The 27,457-nt window shown below is 45.0% G+C and overlaps 1 protein-coding gene and 1 long non-coding RNA gene across 4 annotated transcripts; one reads left to right on the plus strand and one right to left on the minus strand.

The window, feature by feature from the left end:
- NR2F2 (nuclear receptor subfamily 2 group F member 2) lies at nt 1-14,861 on the minus strand. 2 transcript variants are annotated; one of them, XM_058846507.1, is made up of 3 exons: nt 14,718-14,861; nt 6,424-6,951; nt 1-3,189 (listed from the first exon to the last, which is right to left on the minus strand). In XM_058846507.1, exons 1-3 carry the CDS (start codon nt 14,758-14,760, stop codon nt 2,915-2,917), a joined length of 846 nt encoding a protein of 281 aa, XP_058702490.1. In that variant the 5' UTR covers nt 14,761-14,861; the 3' UTR covers nt 1-2,914. The 2 variants fall into 2 exon arrangements, with proteins under 2 accessions (XP_058702490.1, XP_058702489.1); XM_058846506.1 differs by lacking the exon at nt 14,718-14,861 and adding an exon at nt 8,781-10,409.
- Nucleotides 13,952-27,272, plus strand: LOC131582916 (uncharacterized). Of its 2 annotated transcripts, XR_009278413.1 has the most exons (4): nt 13,952-14,079; nt 21,929-21,962; nt 22,472-22,634; nt 27,140-27,272. It is a non-coding gene; the product is annotated as an uncharacterized LOC131582916 (long non-coding RNA). The 2 variants fall into 2 exon arrangements; XR_009278412.1 differs by lacking the exon at nt 27,140-27,272 and having other exon boundaries at nt 22,472-26,915.
- Nucleotides 27,273-27,457: the final 185 nt, after the last annotated feature.

The raw sequence follows: 27,457 nt of genomic DNA on the forward strand, positions 1-27,457 counted from the left end.
TTTTGGATTTGAAAATCATAAATTATAATTTAATGCCAATAACAATTTACAACAAATGGTTGTTTACAATAAACTAACACAAAACAAACAAGTCAAGATCCTGTGTTCTTAGTAAGCATAAAAACTTCACACACACACACTCACATGGATAGCACTTGCAATAGAAAAAGCTAAATCTAGAGGTCAGCAATTCCCCTGCAATAATAGTATATTTATATATTTATATATATTTATATATTTATAGAAAAGGAGCCATGATTCAGATGTAAAACTCTGCTCAAATTCACAGTCATACGCCCCTCAGCCCCCAGTACAGATGTGTCTAACTGGAACACACTAAAGATCAGGGTTTAATCGACTTTACAGAATGATCTCTCTCCCTCCCTCTCTCTCTTTTTGTGAAACCACAACATGGTGTAGTTACGTGTGGTAAAAAGGGAGAGGGGGAAGCCTCAGACAAGAACAAAATTGCAAGCTTTCACATACAAAGCATCTGCTATAGACCAAGGGGAGGGCGGGCGGGGGGAGAGAGAAAGAAAAGAAAAAAAAAAAATAAATGACACGCACACACACGCGAAATAAAATATCAACCCCTTGCAAAAACCACATCATCTTGCCTTCCATCAGGTTTGGGTTGGGTTATTTTGTGTTTTTCTGCCTGCTCGGGATAGCACTCAATTCCCCAGTGGTGTGCAGGTCCCACTCCCGGTGGGAGCTGCGCCTGTGCCAGGGCTGCAGGAGAGGGCCCTGTGCCTCCACAGGGGACATCTAGGGACGCCCACGCGTGTCTGTGTGCCAGGATACACACAGACATATAGCCCATATGGAAAAGAGAGAGATGACCTGTGGCCATGCTTTCACAGTCTAAGGTTCAAAAAAAAAAAAAATAAAAAAAATAATAATAATAATAAAAAAAAAAAAATCCACTTGAGAGTATATATACATTAAAAACCGACTCCTCAGTGCTAGAAGCTAAAGCCACTCCATTTGAAGACCTCTCAATGACAACGATAGATGGCAACTACGGAGTATTATAAAAAATCACACATACTTAAAGAAAACTCATTGCAAACAACTGACCTATATTTACAATACTGCTATTACCTTGCTTGAATGATCTTGTGCGCGTATGTCAGACATTTACAAAAGATTTTTCGCCCCATTCTGATCATAAAATAGATACTGATCTCCAGATTTCTAATACTTTTTCACAACAATACCTTTCCTACGCAGGCACTTAAGTGTGACAAAAATAAGGGCCTTTTTTTTTTTTTTTTTTTTCCAGAAAATCCATTTTTAATTAACAGGAGGATTAGATGAATGGGGGTTGATGGTTTACCATTTCAGCATAGTACTTCCTAAAACCAGAGATAAACCACGAACTTAAGTCCTCCACCCCCATCCCGGAATTAAACAGGTAAATACACTACAATACATCTGCTACAAACTTACTGTGACAAGTAAACAAATCAATCGCCTATGGACTTAAATGACTGCAAACTATAGAGAAGTAATGTGGTTTCTGAAAGACATTTATGACAGCCAAACAAGTTTCAGATATCAAATAATATTTTAATTTCTGAATACTTTCAATTTTCCTTGGAATATAACACACAAAGACTCGACCAAACAGTTCAGTTATTATAACTTTTACAGTATACAGAAATGTTGCACTTAAAAAAAAAAAAAAAACCTTCAGTTTTTTTAAACACAAAACTGTAAACTCTAAGATACTGAATCAATCACGTTATCTATAAGTGCCAACAGTGTTATTTTGTCATGCTGATTTCAATGGTATTTTTTAAAAAGGGAAAATATCAACAATTATTATAATACAAAGGGCTTGCAAATATACAAACAGATAGAGGAGTTTAATAACAATTCATGATGAACTATGTGGAACCCAATTCAAATTACAAAAGTTCACTTTGCTTGTTTGCTTGTTTTTTTGCTTTTTTTTTTTTAAATCAAAACCGTAGTGTGTCTTGGACACAAAATCCTTCTACCTATAATAAATCCCCACAGTTCATTTTCTGTCCGAAATATCAAAAAACCTAGATTTGGGGGGAGTTATATGACACGTGTGGTTCATTCGGGTCTATATAATTATAGCTCTCTCAGCTTCAAGCTAGATTTTGGGTCACCACCTTAAGTGCGCTTCCATCATTGTGTTGTTGAGGGTTTTTTTTTTTTTTCTCTTTTCCTTTCTTCCTATGATACTTTCGTGGACTCAGTTTTAATTCTTTCAGAACATATATTTTAAGGATACACAGTTTATTTTTTTTTTTTAAAGAAGCCAAGGTTATATCAAAAATTATTATAGAACCACAGAATAAACTGGTTTGAAACCAGAAAAATACAAAAAAGAACAGCTATAGGTACATAGACACATAGGACAATTAATAATTTGGAAAAAAAAGACTTACTTTCTTCCGTTCTGCTAATTTTCTCCAAATTTCCTTTAAATGCACTTTAAGCGAGATTTTTAAAAAGTTTACCCCCAAAAAAGAAAAAAAAAAGAAGAAAAAAGAAAAAAAGAAAAAGCCCACCATCGTTTCTTTTCTTCTTCTTTCTTATTTTCTTTCCCTCTTTTTTATTTTTTTACAAAAAAAATGATAAGTAGCAAGTTTTTTTCTGAACGACACGGGAGTTTTTAATGCATTCTGTAAAAGTTCATTTGACAGTCTCTTTTTTTAATTCACAGTCCATTAATTTTTTCCTGTCTTCTCTTAGCAAACTTGTAACATCCTTTTACATCCTTTCTTAGCAGAAGGAAATTTAAGAAACAACCAGAACCCAAATGTCATTTGCTTTCCTTTCACTCTCATCTCCCTTCTCAATTTTGAAATTTTTTTTTTTTTAATTTTTGTCTTGTTTTATTTTTATTTATTTTTTTCCCTCTCTCTCGAATGTTTTATTGAATGGACATGTAAGGCCAGTTAAAACTGCTGCCAGACAGTAACATATCCCTGATTAGGGTTTCTATGGGGGTTTTACCTACCAAACGGACGAAAAACAATTGCTCTATGACAGAAGAGGAGACAGTGCGAAGGGAGGGGAGACGTAGTAATAGCTTCCCGAATCGTGTTGGCTGGTTGGGATACTGGCTCCTAACATACTCTTCCAAAGCACACTGTGACTTCTCCTGTAAACTTTCAACATGGGCTACATCAGAGAGACCACAGGCATCTAGAAGAAAGTGTATTAAAAAAAAAAAAAAAAAAAAAAAGAAAGCAAAGAAAAAAAAAAAAAGAAAGCAATCATCAGATTAAAAAGGTTTTGGTGGTTTGTGTTTTTTTTTTTTTTTTTTAAATTTTTAATTTGATGCTTTTTGGGTTGTTTTGTTATTTTTTTTGAAATGCCTAGGTTTAAGAGTCGATCGTGCGCCATCACCTTGCCCCCCAGAGTTTAAGTGGGTTTTACCAAAAGGGACAATCTCTCTGTGCATGTGTGTGTGTGTGTGTGTTTGTATTTCTCTCTCTTCTAGAGGGTCTCCTTTAGGACTGAGCTCAGCTCCCAGAATCGAGATTTCTAATGGCACGACAGACCTGAGGGGTTGGCAAGGAGGTGCTGGCCAAGCCTAATTTCATATATCTGTATTTTCTGGGGGAAAGGCTGGGGGGGCGGGGAAGCCTTGAGTCAAAAGGGGGGAAAGGGAGCCACTATTTCTCCACACCCCCCCTCCTTGGAAAATAATTGGGGAGAGCCTAACCCTGTGATGAGAAGGAGTACTACTCAGAGTGATAGAAATCATAATAATAATAAAAAACTGGCCCAGCCAAAGATAATGGCGCCCCGGATCCAGCAACAGATTCTCCCCCAAAGAAGACAACGCGTTTTTCTTCAGTCTTTGAAACTGATTTAAGTGGCCCTTTAAAACTGATCTTGTCAGTTTAGCCTATTCAGAGGCAGCCATGCAAACTGTGATCTCTCTGTTCATTTGAGCTGTTTCTTTTCCCCCCTCTTTTCTTTTCTCTTTCTTTCTTCCCCCCCCTCCACTCCCCCCTCTTTTTTTTTCCTCTTCTTCTTCTTTTTAAACCTAAAGGCCCTTACAAGAAGAAAACTCCCTGATAGGGTCTGGACATTTTTTTCTTTTTTTTTTTTTTTTTTCTTTTTTTTTTTTTTTCCTGATACGCTAAAATACAATAAGTTCCCTTTAAATCAGAGACGTCTGTGCTGAAAGAGCACAGGTTGTGACCTGACCTCCCTGTGGCTTTCCTAGGCACAGGGCTAACACATGCATATTCTGCGAGTCATTAGAACCCAGATTTTTCCCCCCTCCCTCTTAAAAGAGGCTGCAGCAAACATTATATGCATCTATGTGCGTCTGCTTTACATCAGGGAGGGTTATTGGGGTGCTGCAGAAGCTGCAAGCATCACCCTATATTTTTTTGCATGCGGCTGTCTTCCCCAGAATCAGATAACAAGAAACGTTTATCTAGTTGGGAGGCAATTTACACGCCAGGCCTCCCATTTTGAAAATAGTCATAAATTAAACAGTTACGACAGGATCGGACGATTGTTTTCTCAGAAGGAAAAAAAAAAAAAAAGAAAAAAAAAAAAGAAAAAAAAAAAGTGATTTGGGAGAAAAGGCAGGATTGGAAATAAACTCCTTGGTGTGGGTGTGAGCTGGGCAGGGGCTGGGGAGGGATGTGAGCGTGTGTGGGATCCTCGCTGAGCGGCTGAGCGAGGGAGAGGAAAATGCATTCTAGAAAAACGATAGAAAAATAAAATAAGCACCCCACGGACATCCCTTCCCACTTGGGATCTCTGTCTCCCTGTGGCTAGATGTGCCCTGCTCATTGATCACCTTAGGATTTAGCATGAGTAATTGGGGGGGGGGGGGAAGAAAAAAAAAAAAAAGGAGAAGTTTTTTATGTGTAAAGCAATAATATATAAAAGGAAGTTTAGGTCACGACCCAGAACCTGGACAAAGTCCAGAAAATGACTTCGTTCCCCAGACCCCCTTTAACACAACAAGGAACGGATTGTGAGCCCTTCTTTTCCCACATAAACTACATTTTTTTCCTGTTTCCTGATATCAGGCTTTAAAAAACTCTGATGAGTAATTATTTTGCAGGTCCTGCTTCCATTCATATGTTTATCGCGTGGCCACTTTCCCAAGCGTCCAAATGAGTTACAGGCGAAATATATGTATTTTTAAATTTAATCCCCAAACTTCGAGGGCTCCAGCACACTGGGTTGCCGGTGCAGCCTCAAAGTTAGTGATCTGAGATAACGTATTGCACAAATTAGCAAGCAGATTTTTTTTTTTCCCCTCTCAGAAGGAAAAAAAAAAAAAAAAAAAAAAAAATTTAGCCTCCAGAGTTAATATCAGGATTATTACTCACCCAGGTTAAACTCTAGTGCAAGCTAATTAGATTTCACAACGCACTCAATTATTGCTTTATAACTCATGCACTATTTCTAGGCAGCAAAAGTTGACACATATTTCCCCCCCCTCCCCTCTTTGATTATCTAAGAAACACCTCGAGGTCTTTTCCTCGGGAGAGTCATGGTTGTGCCACCCCGGAATTACACTGCGGAGCGGCAGCTTCAGCCTCCTCTTACTTTTCCATACTATCCCTGTCTACTTATGGTAATGATCTTTTCGCACCCGCTGCTCGCTTTGGACTATGCAGTTCCTGCTGGGTATAAATGCAAACTTTTCCCCTTAGCTTAAATGACACAGAACTGCTCACTGCCACATTCTGTTTAAATCAGAGACAGCTCTTTGCAAAGTTGATTTATTTTATTTTATGGGATGGCAGGGAACATATTTTAAACTCAGATTTGCGCATTTAACTTTTTTTTTTTTTTTTTAATTCAATTTTTAATCCTGCAGGGCTTTTTTCCCTTCCTGGCTGCCCATAAAATGATCCTCTTTTTAAAGTGGTTTCACTGATAGGACGACTTGTATTTAACAACATCAAACAGATTTTGCTGCTGTTTGGATGCGTGTCATTAAATGCAACAACCCAGAGCTATACTGTTAAATAAAATATTATTTTCAATGGGAAGAGCGCAGTCTCTCGTGGCGAATGGGTGCCTCTTCCCGGGCCCCTTCTTTCCCAGTCCCCAGCATTATTCAGCTAGGGTTGGGGTGTATTTTGGCTGTTTTTTTTCTTTTTTAAAAAAAATAAATATAAATAATAATAATAAAAAAAGTGTGTGTGTGTGTGTTTTATTTTTATTTCATTTTGTTTCTGATTTGCAATCCCTGGAAGATGGGATGCTCGGATCCGAGGCCCTGCAGGGGAGAGCACAGGGCACCGCTTCCTAAAAGGAAAAGAGACCGCGCTGGTTCTCGGGGGGCAGGGAGCGGGGATGGGGTGCAGGCAATAACACTTTGCAAGAGCAAGCACTTCTCAAGGGGGGCCCGGGGTAGGAGAAAAAAGAAAGGAGCAAAGAAATGCCGCCTACCTGAGGTGAAGAGGACTATGGCCTTTAAACAGCTATATTCTGCAGAGTCGACATGCAATGCTTTCAGTTTTTCTACTTGCTCTTGGAAGATTCGTATGTGGTCCATAAAGGCGACCACTCGGTCAGCAGACATTGGCGAAGCGTGGAGGCCAGCAGCTGCCAGGAGCGGAGCTACGTGGAGGGGCATGGAGCACTGGGCAGCGTTGAGGACAAATAACTCGCTCCAGGTCAGCCTCAGGAGGGCCACCTGGTCTGTGATCTGGAGGTCTGGGAAGAAGGGGATATTCCTGGCCCACTCCACCGCGCTGAAGAGCATCCTAGCTGCCAGTTCACAAATGTTCTCGATGCCCATGATGTTGTTGGGTTGCATGCACTGACTGCCAAAGCGGGAGGTGGGGTAGGGCTCTGCTCTCAGAAGAAGGGAGATATATCCGGATAGGTAGGAATGGCAGTTGAGAGGGTCCCCATTTGTCAAGGCGAACTGACCATGAGTTGGCTGTGTGGGTGGCATTCTGCCCCTCTGGACCGCTGCAGTAAATAAAGAAGAAACTACAGCTATTAATATCTGAATTGCGACCATCGGTTCAAATACAGCCTGCTTTGTGTGCTTGTGCGTGCCTGTGTGACCCCGGACCCGGCCAGCTTCAGGGGGAACATGCATTTTCCCAGCCAGAGTTCAGCCCCAGCCCCGCTCTAAGGCTCCGCAGTTCTCGGGTCAAGTCAAAGCAACAATAAAAGCTGAGGGACGCTGTGGGCTCGGCCAGGGCTGCTGCGAGAGCCCGGCTCCTCACTTCCCAAAACACACCACAGTCCAGTTATCCCCCCCTCCCCTCCACCGCCACCCCCTCCTTCAAGAGATGCAGGATACGTCTTTGTGTGGTTTTTCTCCATTACACCTAAAACAGTTCATTGATTTGAGGCTGGGGGAGCGGGATGGGGAAGGAGGAGGGGAGAAGGAAGAAACACTTCAGTTCGAAATCCCCGGCTCTGGTCCCACACGCGTTTCTCGCCCACTGAATACATTGTTGCTGCTGGTATTATATATCCCCCACTCTCGTAAAAAATACCAAAGGAGGCAAAATCACCCCACAACATCCCCGGCAGGTCCCCTGGTGAGGCTGAGGGCATTATCCAAAGGCACCTTCCCCCGCTGCCCATGGAAAGTGGGCCTTTCATTTTGTTAATAAATTTACACGGTGACAGCGAGAGAAAAAGGAGAGAGAAAAAGGGCTCAGAGGCAGAGAGACGACAAGAAGGGAGAACGCCTAAAAATGTGCTTGATTTATATTTGTTATCGCCTGTATTCCAAGGTTAGTTACTCTTGCAGAAACACAAAGAGAGGAGCCCGGCGAGTCCCAAGCCCCCTCACCCTTAACCTACATAGCAGCGTCCAGACACAGAGCACGCACTGGAAAACTGCAGGCTCACATTTCCCGTCTAATTTTATATCACAAAGACTCCACTTGCAGAGATCCGAGCACCCCACACTTACTTCTGGACTGCTCCTTACACCCCCCACCCCATCCCTTCTACCCCTTCCTGCCTCTCCCGGAGGAACAAGAAAATAAGAGGAAGAAGAGAAAAGTGAGGTAATAACAACCAGGAAAGGCAGGCACACGGCAGTGTGTATATACACACACACACGCGTGGAGATGTGTGTGTGTACATATATTTTTAAAGGAGGAAAAAAATCCGGCTGGGAATCCACAGTGGAGTGCTGTAGAGCCTCGGTAGGGTGAGTCCCATTGTAATAGTAATTTGAACCGCCTGTGTAAAATTGCAATCTAAGGCAGGGTGCTGGAGGATATATATATATGTGTGTGTGTGTGTGTGTGTGTGTGTGTGTATGTGTGTGCATCTCGGGAGGCTCCGTGTGTGTGTGTGTACACACACGCACAGACACACACACACACACAGGGCTGCTCGGGGGACAGGGGCTAAGGCTGAGCATGCAGGAGGAAACACGAAGGAAAAGTAACCACACGTCAGAATCATCATCTCGCTCCTAAGCAGCGTGAAACTAAAAATCCACTTTCAATAAACCTCCATCAGCAAAATCAAAACAAACACAAATCAATTACGAGTGCAGGAGAAAGCATGCGAGAGCCCCTGCCTCCCTGCCCACCCTCCCCAACACCGCTTTCTTTCATTACGAGAAAGTTTCTGGCCGGTTTATTCGAGGGGGGTGTTTGGGGGGGAGGAAAGGTTCTGGTTGGGTTTGGGGTTTGGAGAGGAAGGTTAAAAATACTAAGAGTAATTGTATATATTATTTAAAAATAATAAAAAAAGAAAAACCAAACAAACCCCAAAACGCAGCGAGTGAAAAAAAAATTGCAAAACAAATGAAATCCCAATACCTTCCCGTCTCATGCCAACTTTGAGGCATTTTTTGAGGCGGCAGTACTGACACTGATTGCGGTGGTGCTGGTCAATGGGACAGTTCCTGTTGGCACGACAAGTGTAGCTGAGATTCCTCCTTACACTCCGCTTGAAGAAACTCTTGCAACCCTCGCAGGTAAACTGGCCATAATGTTTGCCACTAGACTTGTCCCCACAAACCACACATTCAATGTGCTGCTGCTGCTGCTGCTTGTCTCCTTGGTTCTGCTGGCTCGGCGGGTTGGTCTGGGCTGGCGTACTGGGAGGGCCCCCGGGCCCCGGGGTCTGTGGGGTGTGCGGGGCCCCGGCCGGGGGTCCCTGCACCGGCGGGGCTTGCGAAGGCTGCGTTCCCTGAGCTCCGGGCACATCGTCCTGGGGGTCTCGCCACGCACCGACTACCATTGCCATATCTATTGGACACCGTTGCCAAACTTCCTGTTCCCCCTTTATTTTCAAAGTTTGTTTGCTTTGCTTTTCAGATCAGCTTTGCAGCAGTCTTTTTATTTTTTGTCCTCCCCTCTCTCTCTCTCTCTCTTTCCCTCTCTCTCTTTTGTTGTTTTGCCTTTTTTTTTTTTTTTTTTTTTTTTTTTTTTCAGGAGGGTCGGGGTGGGGGGGATCTCCCGGTACCGGCGAAGGTGCAGAAGCACGGGGCGATGGAGGTGTGTGTGCGGGGGGGCGAGGTGCGAGTCGATTGTCTGGGCTCCAGGAGAGCAAAGTAAAGGGGTGGTGGGGGTGGGGGAGAGAGGGGGAGAGAGAGAGAGAGAGAGAGGAGAAAAAAAAAAAAATCTCTTCAAAGATCTCCCTCTCTCTCTCTTAGAGCTGATCTGCAGCAGAGTAGTTGAAGGAGGAGAGGCGGGTGTCTGGGGGCCAGGTCCAGGGAAGCTCGCAGTCAGCCATTCAGGAAAGCCATCAAAATAAGAATGAATAAAAGGTTAAAGATTACACACACAGCGGAAAAAAACACGCACAGCGGAGGAGACTCTTCTCGGCGCGGAGAGCGGTCGGTCTCGCCGTAGTTTTTGGAAGTCCAGCTTGCAGCAGCAACATCAACTGCGATCGCTTTGTTTTTGTGGGCTTTTTTTTTCCTCCTCCTCCTCTTTCCTCCTCTCTCTCTGCTCTGTCTCTCCTCCCTCCTTCGCTCGCTTTAATTCTTCCTCTCCGCCGCTCCGCCCGGCCGCTGCGCTCTTGCTCTCACTCGCTCCCTCTTTTGGGCTCGGGGGTGTGGGGGGGCTGTTGGCTTTTTTTTTTTTTTCCTCCTCCTCCTCGCTCTCTTTTTTTTTTTTTTGTTTTATAAAAAAATTCTTATTATCGTTACGATTACGATTATTATGAATTATTATTATGATTGTTTATTTGTTCCTCCTCCTCTCCGGCGCCGCCGCTCTGCTCCGCTCTGCCCCGCTCCGCCGGTTCGCCGCTCCCGCCGCGCCGCGTCCCCGCCGCCGCTCCCGCTCCCGCCGCCGCTCGGGTGCTGCTGCCGCCGCTCCCGCCGCCGCCGCTCCCGCCGCCGCTGCCGCCGCCGCCGCGCTGCCTTATGCTGCTTCTGCCGCCTCGCAAGTGGGCTCTCGCCTCCGCGCCGCCGGTGCTCACGGCGCGGGCAGGGGGAGGGGGGCCGCGGGGCGGGGGGGAGGGAAGGAGTCAACTCGCCAGCGCAGCAGCGCCCAGCCAGCCAGGATGATAAAAGAGGGGAGCGGGAGGAGGAGGAGGAGGAGGAGGAGGAGGAGAGGAGGAGGAGGAGGAGGAGGAGGGAGAGAGAGAGAGAGAGAGGGAAGGATCATAACCCAGCGCGCAGCATCGCTCCTCAGCCGGGGAGGGAGGGAGGAGGGGAAAAAAATCACCACGGGGAGAGCGCGCCAGCGCTCCCCCCCCCCCCCCCCCGCCCCAAAATAAAAAGAAGCAGGGGCTCCCCCCCGCTCCCCTCCCCTCGCGGCGACGGGGAGGGGCGGCGCGGGGCGGGGCGGGCGGGCGGTGCGGGCGGCGTGTGGGCCGAGGAGCGGCGAGCGCGCTCCCCGCCGGCCGCTCGCCCCGCTGGCGGGAGAGTGAACTTTGACACGGCTGCTGCAACTCAGCGCGCGTCGCCATGGCGACCGCGCGCCTTATAAGGCAACCGGGCCGGCGCCTGACTGGCCAGGAGCGCGCGCCCCGCCCCCCGGCCCTCATTGGGCCGCGCCGCCCTTGCGCGGCCCGCCATGGCCGCCGCCGCCGCCCGCGCGGTCCTAGCGCCGCCCGCCGCCCCGCGCCCGCCGCCCCGCGCCCTCACGCCCCGCCGGGGCCAGGGGTTAAGGCGAGCCCGGCGTGCGGAGCGCGGCGCCGCCGCCGCCTCACCTGGGGCTGCCCGCCGGGGCACGGCCTCGGGGGTCGGAGGGGGCGGCGGGTGCAAAGCGGAAAGCGGGCGGTAAAGCGAGGTGAAACTCCACGGAATGAAGTGAAGCCGAGCCCCGGCGCTGCCGCCGCCGCCGCCGCGGGGAAGGGGCGGCCGCAGGTTCCCCGCGAGCGGGCGGGAAGCGCGGTGCGGGCCGGCGGCCGCCGGAGGTCTCTCGGCGGAGCCCCCCGGCCCCGCTCCGGGCACCTGCGCTCGCCGCGGCCGCTCCGTGTCCCGCCGCCCGCCTGAGCCGTGCCCCGGCCGCCCGCGGAGCCGCGCCGAGCCCGGCCGGGCTGCGCCGAGCCGAGTGGAGCCGAGCGGAGCCGAGCGGAGCCTGCCCGCGCCCGGAGCTCCGGGACCGGCCGCTCGCACAGCCCGGCCCCGGCGGGGCGCGGGGGCTCCGCCCGAGCGCTCCTCGTTCCCGCTCGCCCCGAAGCGAGGGGACCGCGGCTCCGCTCCAGGCAGCACCGAAGCCCGGCACGCCGCTCGGCGGAGCGTGACAGCCCTGCCTTTCGCTCGGCATCGCCGCGCCGCCGCTCGCCTCAACCCCTTTAACTTTATTTCGGGGTTTTGCGGGCTCGGGGGTTTCATGACCACACGTACCCCGCCGCTGTAACACGGCCTCGGTGCTGTACCGCAAACAGGTAACAGAGCTAAGCACGGGGACGTGTTTATTTCCCGCTGAATGGAGCTACCGGCCGGCGGAGCGGGGACTCGAGTCCTTCTCCCGGTGAAAATGGCCAAAAGACGCTCGAACAAGCGAAGGGACGGAGAGATAAAATAGAAAACATGTCAACATAGACAGAAAAATGCCCGGCCGGGCCATTCCTCCTCTGCGAACACACGCGACTAAGGGCGCTCACATCCCAGCCGGTCACCAAGCACGGCCGCGGGGACACAGACCTGGGCACAACTCTGTGAGGGATGAATTGCCCCTCACCACCTCACACACACTTTTTCATGTTGCCGCATGCCCACATACTTCTGCCGCAGAAATAATACATGTGGCTAAAGCCGCAGGTGCGGAGGTGGCTGGAAAGTTGTAAAAAGCACCTCGACTTGAGGGTGTCCTGCCTGGAAACCCGGTGTGTTCAGACCCCACGGGCGAAGATGTTTTTGCGACTCAATTTCAAAGACAAGGCTGCAGCGTTCCCATTGATCCTCATGGAGCAAAAAATAACCTTTACCCGAAACAGTGACCAGGAGGGACTGGGAAGACAGAAAGTGGGAAAGGAATCTTTCCTGGTTAAAATGTGGGGAACTGCCTTAGGATTTCCAAACAACCCAGAGCTGAGGAGGTCACCTTTCGGGGAGGGTAGGAGAAGGTGGGGGTTCAAAATGCAGAATAGTCACAGATTGTTGCTGATGTTGAATTTCCTGAGGAAAAAAATAAAAGCCAAAACCCAAACCACAACCCAACACCAACCTTTCCTGTCTCGAATCTGACAAAGTAAACAGGATTAATTCACCATATGAAAAAACATAAACGCCGTCCTAACAAATGCAGAGATCAGAAGAGAAAGCGGTTTTAACAGGGCGCACAATATTAATAGTTTGAACGTATGATCGTAAAAATGAAAAACCATTGATACACGCTTAAAAGCCGCCGTATACGCTGATTGCTCAAGCATTAATGAAGAATGCCCCAGATTAACTATTTGCTCTTCGAGGGATACAGCGATATAACTATCTATTAGCACCATTAGATGCTTTGCTATTTATTTGAAAACACCCCTGCGAGTGGGTTGAGACAGAAGAGATGAATGTAAAAATGAACTGCAGCTAATTTCGCTAAATAATTCTCGAAACCTGAGCGCCTCGCAAGGAAGGGGGAGATTCTCCACTGTCCTTCTCTGAGGCTAATGACAATAGAAATGCTCTGGTTTAAAAGTGAGACCGTATTGGTTTTCCAAATAAACAAACGCATCCCTCCTGCCATTTTACTGCAGATGTAAATTTATTTTAATGAGAGGGAGTGGAAGGATTTATTTTGCTAAAATAGAGTTGGGGATAGAGCCGGTGTAAATCTTTAGGTTTCAAAAAGAGAGGAGGAAGGAGGGGGAAGCTGCTTTCCTGGCAGAAAGCTGCCTAACAGTCCTCTAATTCTTTCTAGATTAAATCGCAATATGAATACAGCATCGAACAAATACCGAGTTTCGCTCTGAACTCAGTGGAAAGCAGTTACGTCTAACAGAATTCAATGAATTCCTCTTCTCCCTCAATGTAGTATGTGTGTGTTTTTCTCTTCCACCACACTGAAGTTCCATGAATAGGGAAAGTGGCTCCTATTGTGTGCCTCTGAACTTCCAAGTCAATGCAATTTTTAACCACTGGCTTGTGGTACTTTGAAAATCACCAGGGGCTGTCAGAGTTGGGTCCTCTGAAAAATTTACAGTGCTAAATCAGAGCATATGCTGTGAGAGAGGAAAAAAAATTGCTTAAGATTGGAGCAAGTACAGTATCTGGCTGCCCCCTAGTGTAAGTCTCTTATCTGCCTAAAATTCAACTTTAAAAGAAAAGGATCTCTTAAAGGGAAACGACTTTTGGCTCACGTATGCATACGAGAATGAAACTTCTGTACATTTTAATCTGATTAATTCCTAAGGATTTAAAATTAATTGGCTTGGGCACTCCTAGACCGGACTATAAGATTTCTGCATCAGGGTTTCTGCGAGAGCTGTGCCGAATAGGTATTTTTAAGGGATAGTGGTAAGGGATGGGGGGGGGGAATCCTGTTTTGTGATTTTTTTTTTTTTTAACGAGGATCCAAGCCTCGCTTGCTGTTGTCAGAGCAAAACACTTCTGCTGCTTAAAGTCAGATCTACGTTTTTTGCAATAATACTTAAAAAAAAAAAAAAAAAGGATAAATAATTGCCTTAAAGCCTCAGCCGAACTGCCAACCACACCTTCGGATGGTGAGTATATTCCAGCTTCTTTCCATTGTACTTGCTTAGCCAGGGAAGGGACCGGAGGGGGAGAGGGGATCTCGGCGCTCTACCTTCACCACCGACTTTTTTTTTTTTTTTTTCCCTTCCTCCCCCCCAAAAAAATCCCCGCTGCCAGCTGCACACGGCGACGCGATCGCGGGCAGTTTAATACCTATCACTTAAGTTAAGAGCCTCGTCCTGCCCTCCCACCCTCCGGAGCAGGTCTGTCCGCGCTCCCCCCGAGCAGCCCCGGCGCCGGGCAGGGGCGGCAGCGCCGGCCGCTGCTCCTGGGGAAATGACTTGGAGGCGCTTTGCCTCGGACCTGGAAGCCGGGTCCATTCCTTGGGTTTGTTCGCTTGTTTGTTTGTTTGCTGCTTTGCTTTATTTAGCTAAAGGACGTGCTAACTGATGGTGCTGCAATTACACATACTTGGGTCTGCCCCCCTCCCCTCTTCCCCTCCTTAGAGCAACCCACGTAACCTTAGAAACGATCGTTTAAGACGCACGTTAGCTAACATTTGCTTTTTTGGATTTTTTGTTTTCCTTAAAAGAGAAACACAAGAATCACAACACATTGCCCGAAAAAAGTGTCAAAGAAGAAGAAAAAAAACTATAAGTAAACATACCAAAACCATATTTGCCTTGTTCAAGGTCCCAAATCGCTTGCATCTTCCTTTTTCTACCTCTCCTTTAGTTTGGCAGGTGAAACAAACAAATAAAAAAAAAAAAAAAATCAGACCGCTGTTTGCCCCCCAGAAAGATGTGCGTTGGGTAATTAAAGAGAAGTCTCCTTCTTGGTGTTTATCTAAGCGATTGTGCAAACTGATTAAAAAAAAAAAAAAAAACAGAGAGAGCGAAAAAAAAAAAAAAAGTAAAGTTACAGCCTTCAGGGGGGGAAAAAAAGGAAGCAAGGTGAAGGGAATAGATTTCCCACAACCTAAAGGGAAGTGCTTTCGATGTATTATTAGCGATCAGCCTTGGGAGAGAGAGGAAAAAAAAAAACACCCTGAACACACTCTAACTTTACACAGACAAGATTTCAGGGGGGGCTTTGTACACAGCTGCTTAGGAATGTGCGCCTTGCCTTTAAGAAAAAATCCCCAAGCCCAAGGTAGGAGATGTCTTTGAGTGATCCTTGTCTCATTTCATTCCTTAGAAGGAAGAGCGTCTCGCTACACCTTGTTTGGAGCTGGAAAGGCGAGACTTAAAAAAAAAAAAAAAAAAAAATAGAAAGAAAAAGAAAAAAAAAAGGAAAAAAAAAGGAAAAATATTCACAACCCACCCTTCCAATTGGGGAGAAAAAAAAAATAAGAGAGGGAAATCTCCTAAGTTAATGACTGTGGGGGTAGGATGGATGCGACTGATTTCAGCCCCCCCTCCCCCCTTTCCCACCTCCCCCCTCCCCGGCAGGAAAAAAAAAAAAAACGAAAAGGAAAAAAAAAAGCCAACCGCAAACAACTACAGGCTGGACTATCAACACATGCACCGAAGGGGAAAAAATATATAGTGTCCTGTGTAGGGTCGGCAGGGAACGCAAGCACACGCTAAAGCAAGTTGGGAAAGAATCCGAGCTAATCAGCAATCTCTTTCTCTCTCTCTCCTTCTCTCCCTCTCCCCCCCTCTCTCTCTCTCACTGCCCCTGAGATCCCAGCTCGAAAGAGGTACTCCACATTTTTTCATTACCAAAAATCCGTTGCAATAATCATTTGTTGCTAATTGAAACCCTTGGAGACATTTTTCCCCACCCCCTTCACAAACATGGCAACTTTTAGTCATGGGAAGCACGTTTAGTTTTATTTTATTAAAAAAAAAAAAAATACGGTTAGGAAAAGGCTGAATCTTTCACCCACGAGAAATATCAGCGAGTCAGCCCCCTTCCCCGGGATGGGAGGGGGGGAGTGGGGGGAACGGGACCCCGGTACAGTGAGGGCTTGGGAAAATTTGGAATACATTATACCGCATTTGGCAGGAGAATACTCTCCAACTAATGGATTCCTGCTCCTTTTTGTGTATGTGTGTGTATCAGTGTGGGGGGTTTCTGGAAAGAGGGGTGGTGGTCGTGGTGGTGGGGAGCCGAGCTTTTATTTTAAGAAACTGTTAGGGTAGGGAGTGTGTCATACTTGACAAATGGAACAAACGCTCTTCCATTTCTTGCTTGTCCTTGCCTTAAAACAGGAATTAAGTTAACCACAGTGCTGCATGTTAATTGCATGTTTACTGGGCTAATGAAAATTACAAAAGGGTTTTGCCACCTCGATCGGTGATGAAAAAGTATGAAGGCGATTGTCATTGCAGCCTTCGGGGAGGGCCCGGGGGGTGGGGGGGGAAGGACCGGCCACGAACAATATTGATCAGAAGAAGGATAAATCTTTTAACTGCTTGTTAATACCATAAATATGGTCTACACAAGTTTCCACTCTTGTTAAGTCTAATCAGTACATGGAAGATGGAGACATAGCCCACTTGAATGAATTTTTATTATTGCCAGAGGGGTACTTACATCTGTGGGCTCCCTTCCCTCCTCAGTTTGAGCACCCCCCCGGCCCTCCTTCCAAAATCCCCCCTTGCAGAGGAGGATCGTGAAGGTGTGCAGAAAGCACAGGAGACAAATCCAAGCTTTTTGTCCTTTCTTCATTTTTTTTTCCAAATGTTCCTATTTTTGTAAAGCTGGATGGGTCATAGCGGGGAAAGCCTAAAGGGGGGAGCCCCCTGACCGACCCCCCCACCCCGCCCCCCTTTTTATTCTTGAGATCTCTGGATGAAAGGCTGACCCAGTAATTCAGTTTGATGATAACCATTTTCATGCTTGAAAACAATCTGCCAAATTAAACCTAAATGGAAAGAGCAGTGGGAAAGGTAGCGAGAGCATGGCATTTTGAAATCCCCCCCACCTCTCCGAAAGGGATTGTTTGGCCAAAGGAGGAGGGAAAGGCAATTAAATAGACTAAAGATGATTTAAATCCCAACCAAAAATAATTCCAGGGAGAAGTTTGCCCCCTCCGGTGCTGCCCAGCCCTGGATTTGAAAACTTTGGCCCAACTTGTGGCAATAGCTACAACTTTGCTCCTCAGGGGTCAGAGGTGAGGGCTATTTTAACCCTAAAAGCCTGCGAGTGACCAAGGTTGCGGCTGGGCTCGCAGCACTAATAGCCATAATTACCTCCTCCCCTTCCAGGGACATTCCTCGCAGCAGCAGTGTTAGACCTCGAATTGAAGAAAATCCTGGAGTTGAACATATCTTCGGGGGTAAATAACAGCAATATGAAGGAATTTCAGAGCTCTCCCTTTTGCTTGGGGGGATTGAAGCTTTTTTCCTTTTTTTTCCTCTTTTTTCCTTTTTTCCTCCTTTTTCTCCCCCCCCCCCCCCCCCTCCCTTGCCAGCATTCCCAAGGCGCTGGGTCTTTGTCTTAGAAGGAATGGAGTGTCTGAATGGTGTGAAAGGGACAGAGAGGGTTGCTTCAAATCGATTTTACTTGTCCTCTCTGTCTTTTCGGATCAACGCCCTTCAATGGACACATAGGTGCTCTTTCAACCAAAAACTTGTGCAACATTTTCTGCCTGTATTGGTGCTAAATACAATAAATGCTGGGCAGATTTTTTTTTTCTTTCTTTCCAAAGCAGAAAGCACCCTAATTAAATTGTTTTATATGGACAGTCAAGACAGACCAATTAAGTATGCATTAGTATAAAGATATATTCGAGAGATAAGCGCTCTATAGGAGCCCTGTCTAGGCAAGGTGTGGAAAGTGTCCTCTCGAAGAGAGGCTGTGAGCAGGGTTTCATATGGATTTTTCCCCTCCATTGCCTCCTATACTCCAGTAACGGGCTGAATAAGTTAGCGAAAAGCCATTAGTGAAAGTGGTTTCTAAACAAAGTTAACAGGTGGATGTAGCTGGTTTTACATTTGAATAACAGTCGCACATCTGTAATACACAGCCCTGGATTTATGAAGCGCCTGTGCAGGCAATGTCCATTTGCAGAGATAAACGCCTTCGACCTAGAGCTGAGGTGCAAACGCACACGCACGGGAATAAAATAAATATCTGGGCACCTCTGTGGGCTGCAGGACATGGTGTGAGTGAGCACACACAGACGATGCAGATCTCACCGTGTAGCCATTGTGTGGAGGCACCCACACAGCAGCACTGCTGTCTCGGACCTCTCACCGGGCACAGCACACTCCTGGGCTAATTGCAAGGGGAGGCACTGGCTTTCCCAGGAGTGAAATAGCACATCAGGATAAAACATACACATACACACGCCAACTTCTCTTGCTGCCCATTTTATCACTCTGGGAAAGCTCTCTTTATGGTTAACCACAGGAAACGGGCTTTAAGCTCTTCTCCATTTCCATTATTATTATTATTATTATTTTTCCCTTCACTTCAGATTTTCCATGTCGTTCAAAAAAAGCACCCCAAACAAAAAAACCCAGACAAACAAACAAAAAACCCCTGAGCCCCCAGCCCTGCCTCAGCCTGGTGCTGGGACAGGGACGGGCAGAGCGGCGGGATGCGATGGGGAGGAGGGGGGAGGAGGGCTGGAAGTTGCTGGGGCACCCTCCATCCCTGGCCACGCCGTTCCCAGCGGCTGAGGCTGAGCTGTGGAGCGAGCCCTGTGCCCGAAGGTGCTGCAGGGTGCGAGCGGGGAATCGCCCTTTTGCCGTGACACTGCAGCGCACAGAGCGGACGGGCTTTGGCTGGAGGGGTCGGGCAAGAGGGGCTCGGGGGTTTCGGGGATGCAGAGCAGCCGTGCGGGGGCTGCTCGCTTTGAGCCCCATCTTCCAGCAGCGCTCTGCGTGTGCCAGCCCATCCCAGGGATGTGGGAGACGGGGATGAATAAGCCATTCCTTGCTTAGGTGCTTTAATGGCACGGTAAACAGGTTAGAAACAGACGTTTTTAAAGACTCAGTTTTTCTTTATTGGTCACCTTCGAGGATAAATCATAACAGACAGTATGGGGGGCAAAGAATTCATCTAAAGGAGATCTCAGCAAGTCACTACCCGGACAATAGTCCACCTCCTGTTGGGTTGCGTATTGATCAGGAGAGGAGCTGAGGATGTCGCCACACTAAATATTTACTGATCACACACAAATAGCCGCGACTTGAACGATTTTCTCCTGTGAGGAGAGCAGAGAGAGAAGGGTAAATCATTTTATTAGTGTGTATAAAGCAAAGAGCACACTCTGGCTTGGAGTGTTTTAAAATGTGTCTTCAGCTGGATGAAAAGAGTTAGGGAAATCGATATGGAGTGATTAGACGAACCAGTCGTGTCAAAGAGAGAGGCTGTGAATTTCATGGATTTGGTTATACCGGGAGGGGGAAAATATACCGAGAGATTAAAGGGAGGAACCCATTGTAGCAGAGCCAATGAAAAAATAATATCTAATCAGAGCCGGCAAAGGTAGGGACGGGATAAGACCCACATTTCTAAAGAATCACATCAGCTGGAGAGGGATCAGGGACACAGATGAAAGAGGCAAACGGGGGGAGAGCTGGAGAGTAGGAGCCTAGAAATGCTACAGAGCAAATCCAGGAGAGGCAGAGAAAAGTCGCCTCTGTGGAGCAAAGCTGAGATACCACGAAAATGGGGACAAAAGGCTCAGAAGCGAGGGAGAGGGCTGGAGTAACCGGGCGCCTGCCTTGGAGGTGAAGTTGAGGGGTCCCCAGCCCGTGTAGCCACCAGGCAGAGAGGGCTCTGACAGCAGAAGCGAGGGCACATCCAGCTCCCATCCGAGGGGTTTAAATCCTTCTCCTACAAGTTTGTTCTCCCCTCTCCTTCCCGCCCCCCTCCCTCCCCACAAGCAAATGTGGTGAGTAAAATGGATTTTAGCGTTTAACCACCTCGTTTTATCCACGTAATGACAAGGCTCGTAATATGTAATCTACAGATTACTGCCATTCGAGGGTGACCACAAGTGGCATAAAAAAAATTAAAAAAAATAAAATAAAATAATGCAGCATTTCTGCAAATGACAAAATGACTAAAATCAGCCCTCGCTTTAAGTATTGAAGTTGGGGAGTTGCTGCTGCAGGATTTTATCGGTCGAAGAGAGCAATTTAGCCGTGGCTCAGGTACAGCCCTGGGGTGTCTCGGCGGATTAAAGAAAACTTTGCTGGAGACAAGCAAATATCTGAGTGCCAAAGGGCAGAAAGCTGGGAGTAGGGCAGGGCTTTGCCATGCGACGTTAAAATACGTTCTGTGGGGATGCTCGGGATTATTATTATTATTATTTTGCCTCGAATCCGTGATGCTTGGCCCGTGTTCACATGCTACCTTCTCTCCGCGTATTTTTCTTTAGCAGAAAATAGGATGCGACTGCAGAGAGCTAAGTCAGAGCAGCGAGAGAAAGTTTGAACCGCACTTTAAATGATGCTGATTGCTGGGAGGGAGGAAAGACATCCCAAGCTAGGAACCGAGGAGTAAAACTGATGTGAAAACAGCTTTTCACTTCTCCTCCAAGTGCTAATTTTGCTACTGTAAACAAACACTGAAGTTAGAAACAGCTGCAAATAGCCTGCCGGGCACCCAGGGCTCAGGGACCGGAGGGGGTTGACTTTTGTTCATCTCTCGGGCTGAATTTTCCCCCAGCTTTGTTTTTTGTTGGTTTTTTTTTTTTTAGTTTTTTTTTTTTTTTTTTTTTAACCCGAAATCATGGGGCTGATGCTGATTTCATTTGTGGAGAAGGGACAAAGTACAGGCGCACTGAGAGCGTTCCATGAGAGCCCATGGAGCGCAGGCAGCTCGGCTGGATCACAAATGCAACAGGAAACCTCGGGACAGACCCAGCCTAATTAACAGTTTTCCATAGCTGAAGCGATTTTTAAGAATCCCAGTGGATTAGCCCAATATGTTCAGGTGTGAGGCTACGAGGGCCTATAACTCCTTTCACTATAATCTTATAACCTCCTTACCTAATTCCTTAGATTGCAGATAGGAAGAGTCTGACCCTGGAGGTCGAAAAGAGCTGGGTTTCATTAACCCTTCCCTCCCCGGCGCCGCTCCAAGGTTAACTGCGCCGGGCTGTGTGCTCGGGGGAGCGAGGGAGGGCGGCCAGGAGAAAGGGATTTGCAAGAGGGGTCGATCCGACGGGAGGGCAAGGCTTAAAATGATTTCTGCTCCCTTCATTCCCTCCCTTCAGCCAAAGGAAATATGGAAATAGGGGAATTTTTCTCCTTCCTATGCATCCGGAGGTGCGTAAATGTACGGATGTTTGTGAGGCAATTCATCCCCTTTACACCATTTCATTATTGTTTATTATTTTTTAAATTATTTTTTTTTCTCTTCAAACGTGGAGGAAATGAAACATTCTAGAACCATCAGCAAAAAGCAAAGCAATCTCCATCTTTAGGACCAGCACCAATCTCTTGAGCTTCTTGTCCACAGTAGAGCTGTAATCTTTAAAGAAAAAAAAAAAAATCTAGAAAAGCTTCTCAGACTGTATTTGCCTGGGAACACACCTGGTTTATATTTTAATAGGTAGTTACATTGTATTGATTCAGGGTACATCATTGATGTTGAAAGTTAATAACTCAAATTATATCTATCTGCCTACATACATAATTGCATACACACTATAACACTGGAGGAATTTGCATTTTGCAGCACATTCTTTGTTCTTAAATCTTTTAACACACTGAGTTGTTCCTTTGAAGAAAATGTTATTGAACCACATGTTTAAGGAAAAGAGGCTTCTAAACTATATGTTTAAGCAATGAAATTGTTGAGTGAAATACAGATTTCTTTGTATCTCGCACAAACCTTGCCACACGCCAATCTTAACCTACACATCGAACTGCCTTTTTTCTTTCTTTTTTTCTTTTTTTTCCCTCCCAGTTAGAAGGCAGAAATATGTGAACTGCTGAGAGAGGTGGGTACTTTTTGGTAAGTATGTTTAGATATGATCTTCAGATACATTTATTGTACTTTCAAATTCTTGGGATACTAATTGAGCTAGCAAACAATATCCCAGCTGAATGTCTCAGCTTCTTCCCTATTTAACAGGCTTTAGTGTAGAAGTATATTGTAGCCATCCTTCTACTAAACAATGTAGCTGAGGAGTCAGCAAAAAATGAAAAAAACATGTTAAAACCAAATTATAATTGCTGCCTTATATCTGACTCTTCTTGCTTTCTGCAGTCCTAATGAACTCTTTAAAGTTTTATTTATTTATTTTTTTATTTCTGACTGACAGATCAAAAATAATTAGCAGAATCAGAAACAGCCGGGAAGCTTGCAATAATGTGTCTAAATATTTCATATTGCTACTTATAATACCAGCCCTTCAGTTGTAAAAAGGAACCATTCCCTATTTATTCTGTGGTGGTTTATAAATACAGAAGGATAGATTCTTTTTTTTTTTTTTTTCTATTTTCCCAGGGCCTGCCTCAGCGATGCCATAAATAGAGATTGAGCTATCAGGAGGAAAAAAAAAAAAAAAGGAGAAAGAATAAAATAAAAGCAAAACCCTGGACAGGAATAGAGACAGACAGATAAATGTATAACTGCATCTGAACAATGTTACGTGGCACATTAGGAGTTGGTAAAAAAATTTAAATCTATCGCATATTTATAACCTCATAATTAAAATACGTTCTTATCTCTCTCCTCTGAAAGGTTGCAGCTTTCTTGGAAGTATTTTGAGTGCATATTTTAAACTCTATGTCTTGAATTGAATTAAGATGAGCTGTTTTGCCCAAGAGTAGAGCCCTTGTTTACAATTTAATATTTAACTTTCAGCTGCCTACCCATCGCCATATCATTTTCTTTAGATTTCACCTCCTTACATTTGCAGGCTTTATTTAAAATGATGTCAGATTATATCAAATCCTAATTTCTTATCATAAGAAATGAGTCAGTATAATCCAAAACAGTCCCCCTGGTGTGATCGAGGTAAATTGGATGAGGATCTTTCACATTCAAAGGGTTAAAGCTAAACCGAAAACTTTAAAGCAAAGAGATACCAGCAAACAGTGAAAAATGGTACATCTGCTCCTTCTTGACAAGCTTGCATTATATCACATGTAAGGAAGCCCAAATTTTTGAATCTAAGACCAGTTTTAGTTTTTAATAGGAAATAATTACATGGAACTTTATTTCCAGAGAGAATGTCCCTTCCAGCTACAGTGTTTTGCTTTGATCTAAGTATTAACTGGTAATAAAATAACCATATTTTGGATCCTAAGCATATTGATGCTTAGAGGAATGTTATGCTTTCAATCAAATTTTAACTTTAGATTATCCAAAGGTATTCATCCTTCTTTTGTCAGAAACCAATTTGCTCTCCTGCTCCTACAGCTACTCACATGTGGTTTGGTATACTTTGTTATTTTATAGTGGAATTTGCACCAGCGAGGTGGAAAACTTTTGGATGGAATGAGATCATGTTCCAGCCTGGAAATTTGGGCTGTTTCTCACACAGGTCCCCAGTCCAGCCCTTCTTTACACTTGTTGTGCACCACGACCATCGCTCACCTCCGAGGGCGACCACCGAGACAGGATTTTGTTTTAAATATTCAGATTTTTCATTTAATTTTTTTTTTTTTTAACATGGAGAATCAATCATTTGGACCCATCCTGAACAATTAACCTCCCCTTTATATTACAGCCCCAAGTGCAGTACTTTATAAAGACATGAAAAGGACATCCCAGTCAGCAGGACCTGAGCCCAGGCTTGTCACAGAGTATAAAAGGAGAGAGAAGGGGAGTTTTTATCTCTTTGCCCCACCAATTCTTAATAGTTCTAAGTTTCAGTGTGACAATAAAACAGTTTTGATAACATAGCTCATGGGTTTCTCTGCCACATAAAGTTTTCTTAATAATAAAAAAGAAGAAACTTTATCCCTGCTAAATTAAAATAGGGCAGATGTTGGATATGGTTCATATTAGCCAGCCTTTCACCCCTTTGCCCCTGGCACTAAAGTTCTGACTTTTTCTTTCTACTATGTCTGTTTCTAACTGAAAGGTATTATTCCTGCCCTGGCTCTCTTCTTCTATTTATTTTTTCAGTGTCTAAAATTAAACCTATTCATTTAGTAATATACATTCTATTTCACATTGCTAAACCTGGCCAGAGAGGGGAAACATTTTCCAAAAAAGTGATGCACCACTGACCTTAAAAGAAAACATGAAGCAGGGAAAGCTGTTCTTAAAAGGTTTATTTCTAGAGAATTTTGTGGCTCTGTTGACATTATAGGGATAATGGCTGTATTGCAATGGGCTTTCAAGGCCCAAGAGGTTTATGTTTTCTTCTGACCATAAGCCTAATAAAATTTTAAAGGTGCACAAAGTCTCATCACTTTAGATATTTAAAACTAGCTTGAAAAAATCTCTTGGGAAACATATATTGTGGTGGATAGCCCCACTGAGAAAGCAGGGGATAGACAAAAAAAATACCCGGAGCGCAAACCCAAATAAACCCCCCAGTATTTTTCATGCTAGCTCTATGAAAATCCTGGCTGTTAAACTCCCAAGGATAGTACAGCTCTTTTCTCCAGGACTGTGCAGATAGAATTTATTGTCCATTTGGAATGATCAAGTTTAGGCTAATAAAAGGCCCTCTGTAAGCAGAAATGCCCAAGTTGATGTTAGGCAGAGTTTTCAATGGTGGAGTTTATACAGGACGGGGGCTCTGCACTATTTGAAATAACTCCTATCCCAGCAGCTGAGGATGATCTGACACACAAGTAAACGTTAGCAAGCAGTGACTGAAGGTTAATCAGAGCTGCTTTCTGAGCTGGGTGCTTGGAAGCAGAAAAAAGTGAAAGCTGCTTTCTCTAGCCCTTTCCTATGCTAAGGTGCTGCTAACTTTTATGATTTTTTTTCCCCTTTCCTCTTTTACTATCTGTCTTTGTGCCTGAGGGCCAGTGAAAGAACACTGCAGATTCTAGATTGCTTTCAGAGTTTCCCTTTGCTGATGATGGATTACCATGTCAATTTAAACGGCATAGGATTAATTTGTTTCAATGATTTCTCTTTAGGCTGAATGCCAGTCTTTTTTTCTATCTCTCTCCTTGCTCTGCAGAAAAAATAATAACAACAATAATAATAATAAATCCTTAAACCCCCCAAACACTTTTGAGATCCCATGTTAAAAAGACAATAATAGAAATAGACAAGTTAGGTGTAATGTTGCAACACAGTTGTAGGTTTGAGTGTTTTTATCTCGTTCTAAGGGGCTGCAGCATACAGTCAGTCACATTAAAATGAAATTGGATCCAACGTTTATTCAATAAATACTTGTCTTGTAGGTAATCCAGAACAGAGTGCTTTTGACACATAAGGACTTAATTTGTCTTGGATAACAAGTTATTAATATGGCACATTTAAACTTGCCACCTACAATAAGGTCATTTAGATCTATAATACGACTCACGAGAGAACTTCATAAAGCCAGAAACAAAGTTTGAAACTGCCTCTGAGGCGCGGAGCAGACGCACGGCTCACGGTTTGCTCTTTTCAGAAGAAAGTTCAGAGCAAGTAGGAGCCACCCAAACCCAAATGGTGTGCATCTGCTCCTCTTTGAAAGGCAAACGTAAATGGAGCAAGGAGGGGAGAAAAAAAAAAAAGGAACCCAAACACACATTTTTGAATGAGTAAGCTTTAAAGCTGTGCTGCGTCTGCTCGCAAACTCATCGCAGCTTTGAAAGTGAAAAAACAACATTTGGTTCAGAGTGGAAATTCGCCTGCATTTGCACCCTACCTCTTCCATGTGCTTCACAATTTACTCGCTTTTAATAATAAGTGAGGAAGTTGGAACATAATCCAGCCATAAATGTTATTGCTGTAATTTGACTGCTCTGTGTTTGTTCATGCATTAGTTGTATATGTAAAACGAAGTGTGGATGGATGGTGGGGATCCCTGTGCAGCATGAGCAGACAGAGGTGTTGGGGATTTTAACACCCAAACACCCTGCAGTTGTTTTCAGTTTTGGGGTGTTTAGTTTCAGAGCTGTCCTAACCCAGTGGTGCCTGTAAGAGGTGCATCAGGAGGGGAATGTTGTGGGCATGCCGCTCAGGACGCGTTTGGTGACTGGCAATTCGGTCTCCACACCGTCTCCCTGAGCTTTGTTATTCTGCTTTTCTCTACTAAGCTCTTGGTTGCTCTTGCCCTGGCAGATTCTGTCTCTTTAAGTAACTAAATCTCATTTTTAAGCTATTCCTGGGAAAAGGATGTTACACATGAGTAGAAAAATGCAGGCAAGAAAGGCTAATTGAATGAAAAGAGAGAATTAGGTTAAAAATAGAGTACAATCTAGTATCACATTTTCACTAGTGTAACCTGAAATGAAGGTGTCTCCAAGTCCCCAGTGATGCCAGAGTGTTTAGATGTTGGGCACAGATGGAGACACCTATTGAAATGTGTCTGAAGAAGATTAATAGGACTTGTCAGTGTTGGGAAAGCACTGCTTTGCTGTAAATTTCTACTAGCACAAGATGAATTACCGATGAATGCTCAGTTATCAACCCCATCACTATCATTGGACACTAAATCAAATTGAGCAGTTATCTACAATCAGAAAATTTCTTTTAAAAGTAGGCATACACCTTTAGGCTTAAACTCTTTAATAAGACAATATCCTCGATGGTGTGTGTGTGTTCACGAAGGGATATGATTTAAAGTTTCTATACAAAAACCCTCTGTTCAGAATTTAACTCCAAGTTCAGTGTGAAACCTGGGTTGTCAAACAATAGAAGATAGTCAGAAAATGCTGGTTATATAATACAGAGTTCTGCTGGGGGTCTGATCCAAAATATCATTAGATTTTGGTTCCATCCCTATTTACGAGGGTTTTTTCCAATCTCTGCCCTCTCCTTATTTATGGTGCTGATCAACACCCCCCACCCCCTTCTCTCTACCTTAAGGACTGAGCATCCAAATAATACATTGGTGCAAAACAGTCATCATGACTCAGGATATGTGTGTAATAATGATACCACCCCCCAACATATTTAGGAAATTACAGCTTAATGTAATGAACTATGTGATGAAAGAGTCAATGAATAATATTTTAACTGAGAATTATTTCTTTCTCTCCTTTATGAAAGAGGAAACTGTCACAAGCAAAACTACCACAAGCATTTACCAGCCCACTCCTGAAGAATATTACCTGCGTTTACCATCTGATGCTGCTGAAGACAATGATATTAAATAAGCATTACATACTTTTACTTTCTAGGATTTCTTTCCCTCTCACCCAGGCACTGCATACTTTATCCAAGGAGATTTATCATGGCGTGTTTTCCAACGTCAGTTTTTCCCTTTTATTAGAGACAAGGGCAGTCATTTGTGTTTAGGGAGGGAGACAGGTACAGAGCCTTTATCTGATCTGCGTCCCCAGCCACCATCACCACCTTTTAAATCGA

This window comes from Poecile atricapillus, chromosome 11 (assembly GCF_030490865.1).
Source record: "Poecile atricapillus isolate bPoeAtr1 chromosome 11, bPoeAtr1.hap1, whole genome shotgun sequence".
NCBI classification, from domain to species: domain Eukaryota; kingdom Metazoa; phylum Chordata; class Aves; order Passeriformes; family Paridae; genus Poecile; species Poecile atricapillus.

Bases quoted from the DNA above. Each gene is read 5' to 3' on its own strand.
- NR2F2 (XM_058846506.1), bottom strand. From the start codon at position 9,210: ATGGCAATGGTAGTCGGTGCGTGGCGAGACCCCCAGGACGATGTGCCC. The intron at 6,952-8,780 runs GTATTGGGATTT...TATTTACTGCAG, and splicing joins AGTTGGCATGAGACGGGAAG to CGGTCCAGAGGGGCAGAATG. The intron at 3,190-6,423 runs GTAGGCGGCATT...ACTTTCTTCTAG, and splicing joins CATAGTCCTCTTCACCTCAG to ATGCCTGTGGTCTCTCTGAT.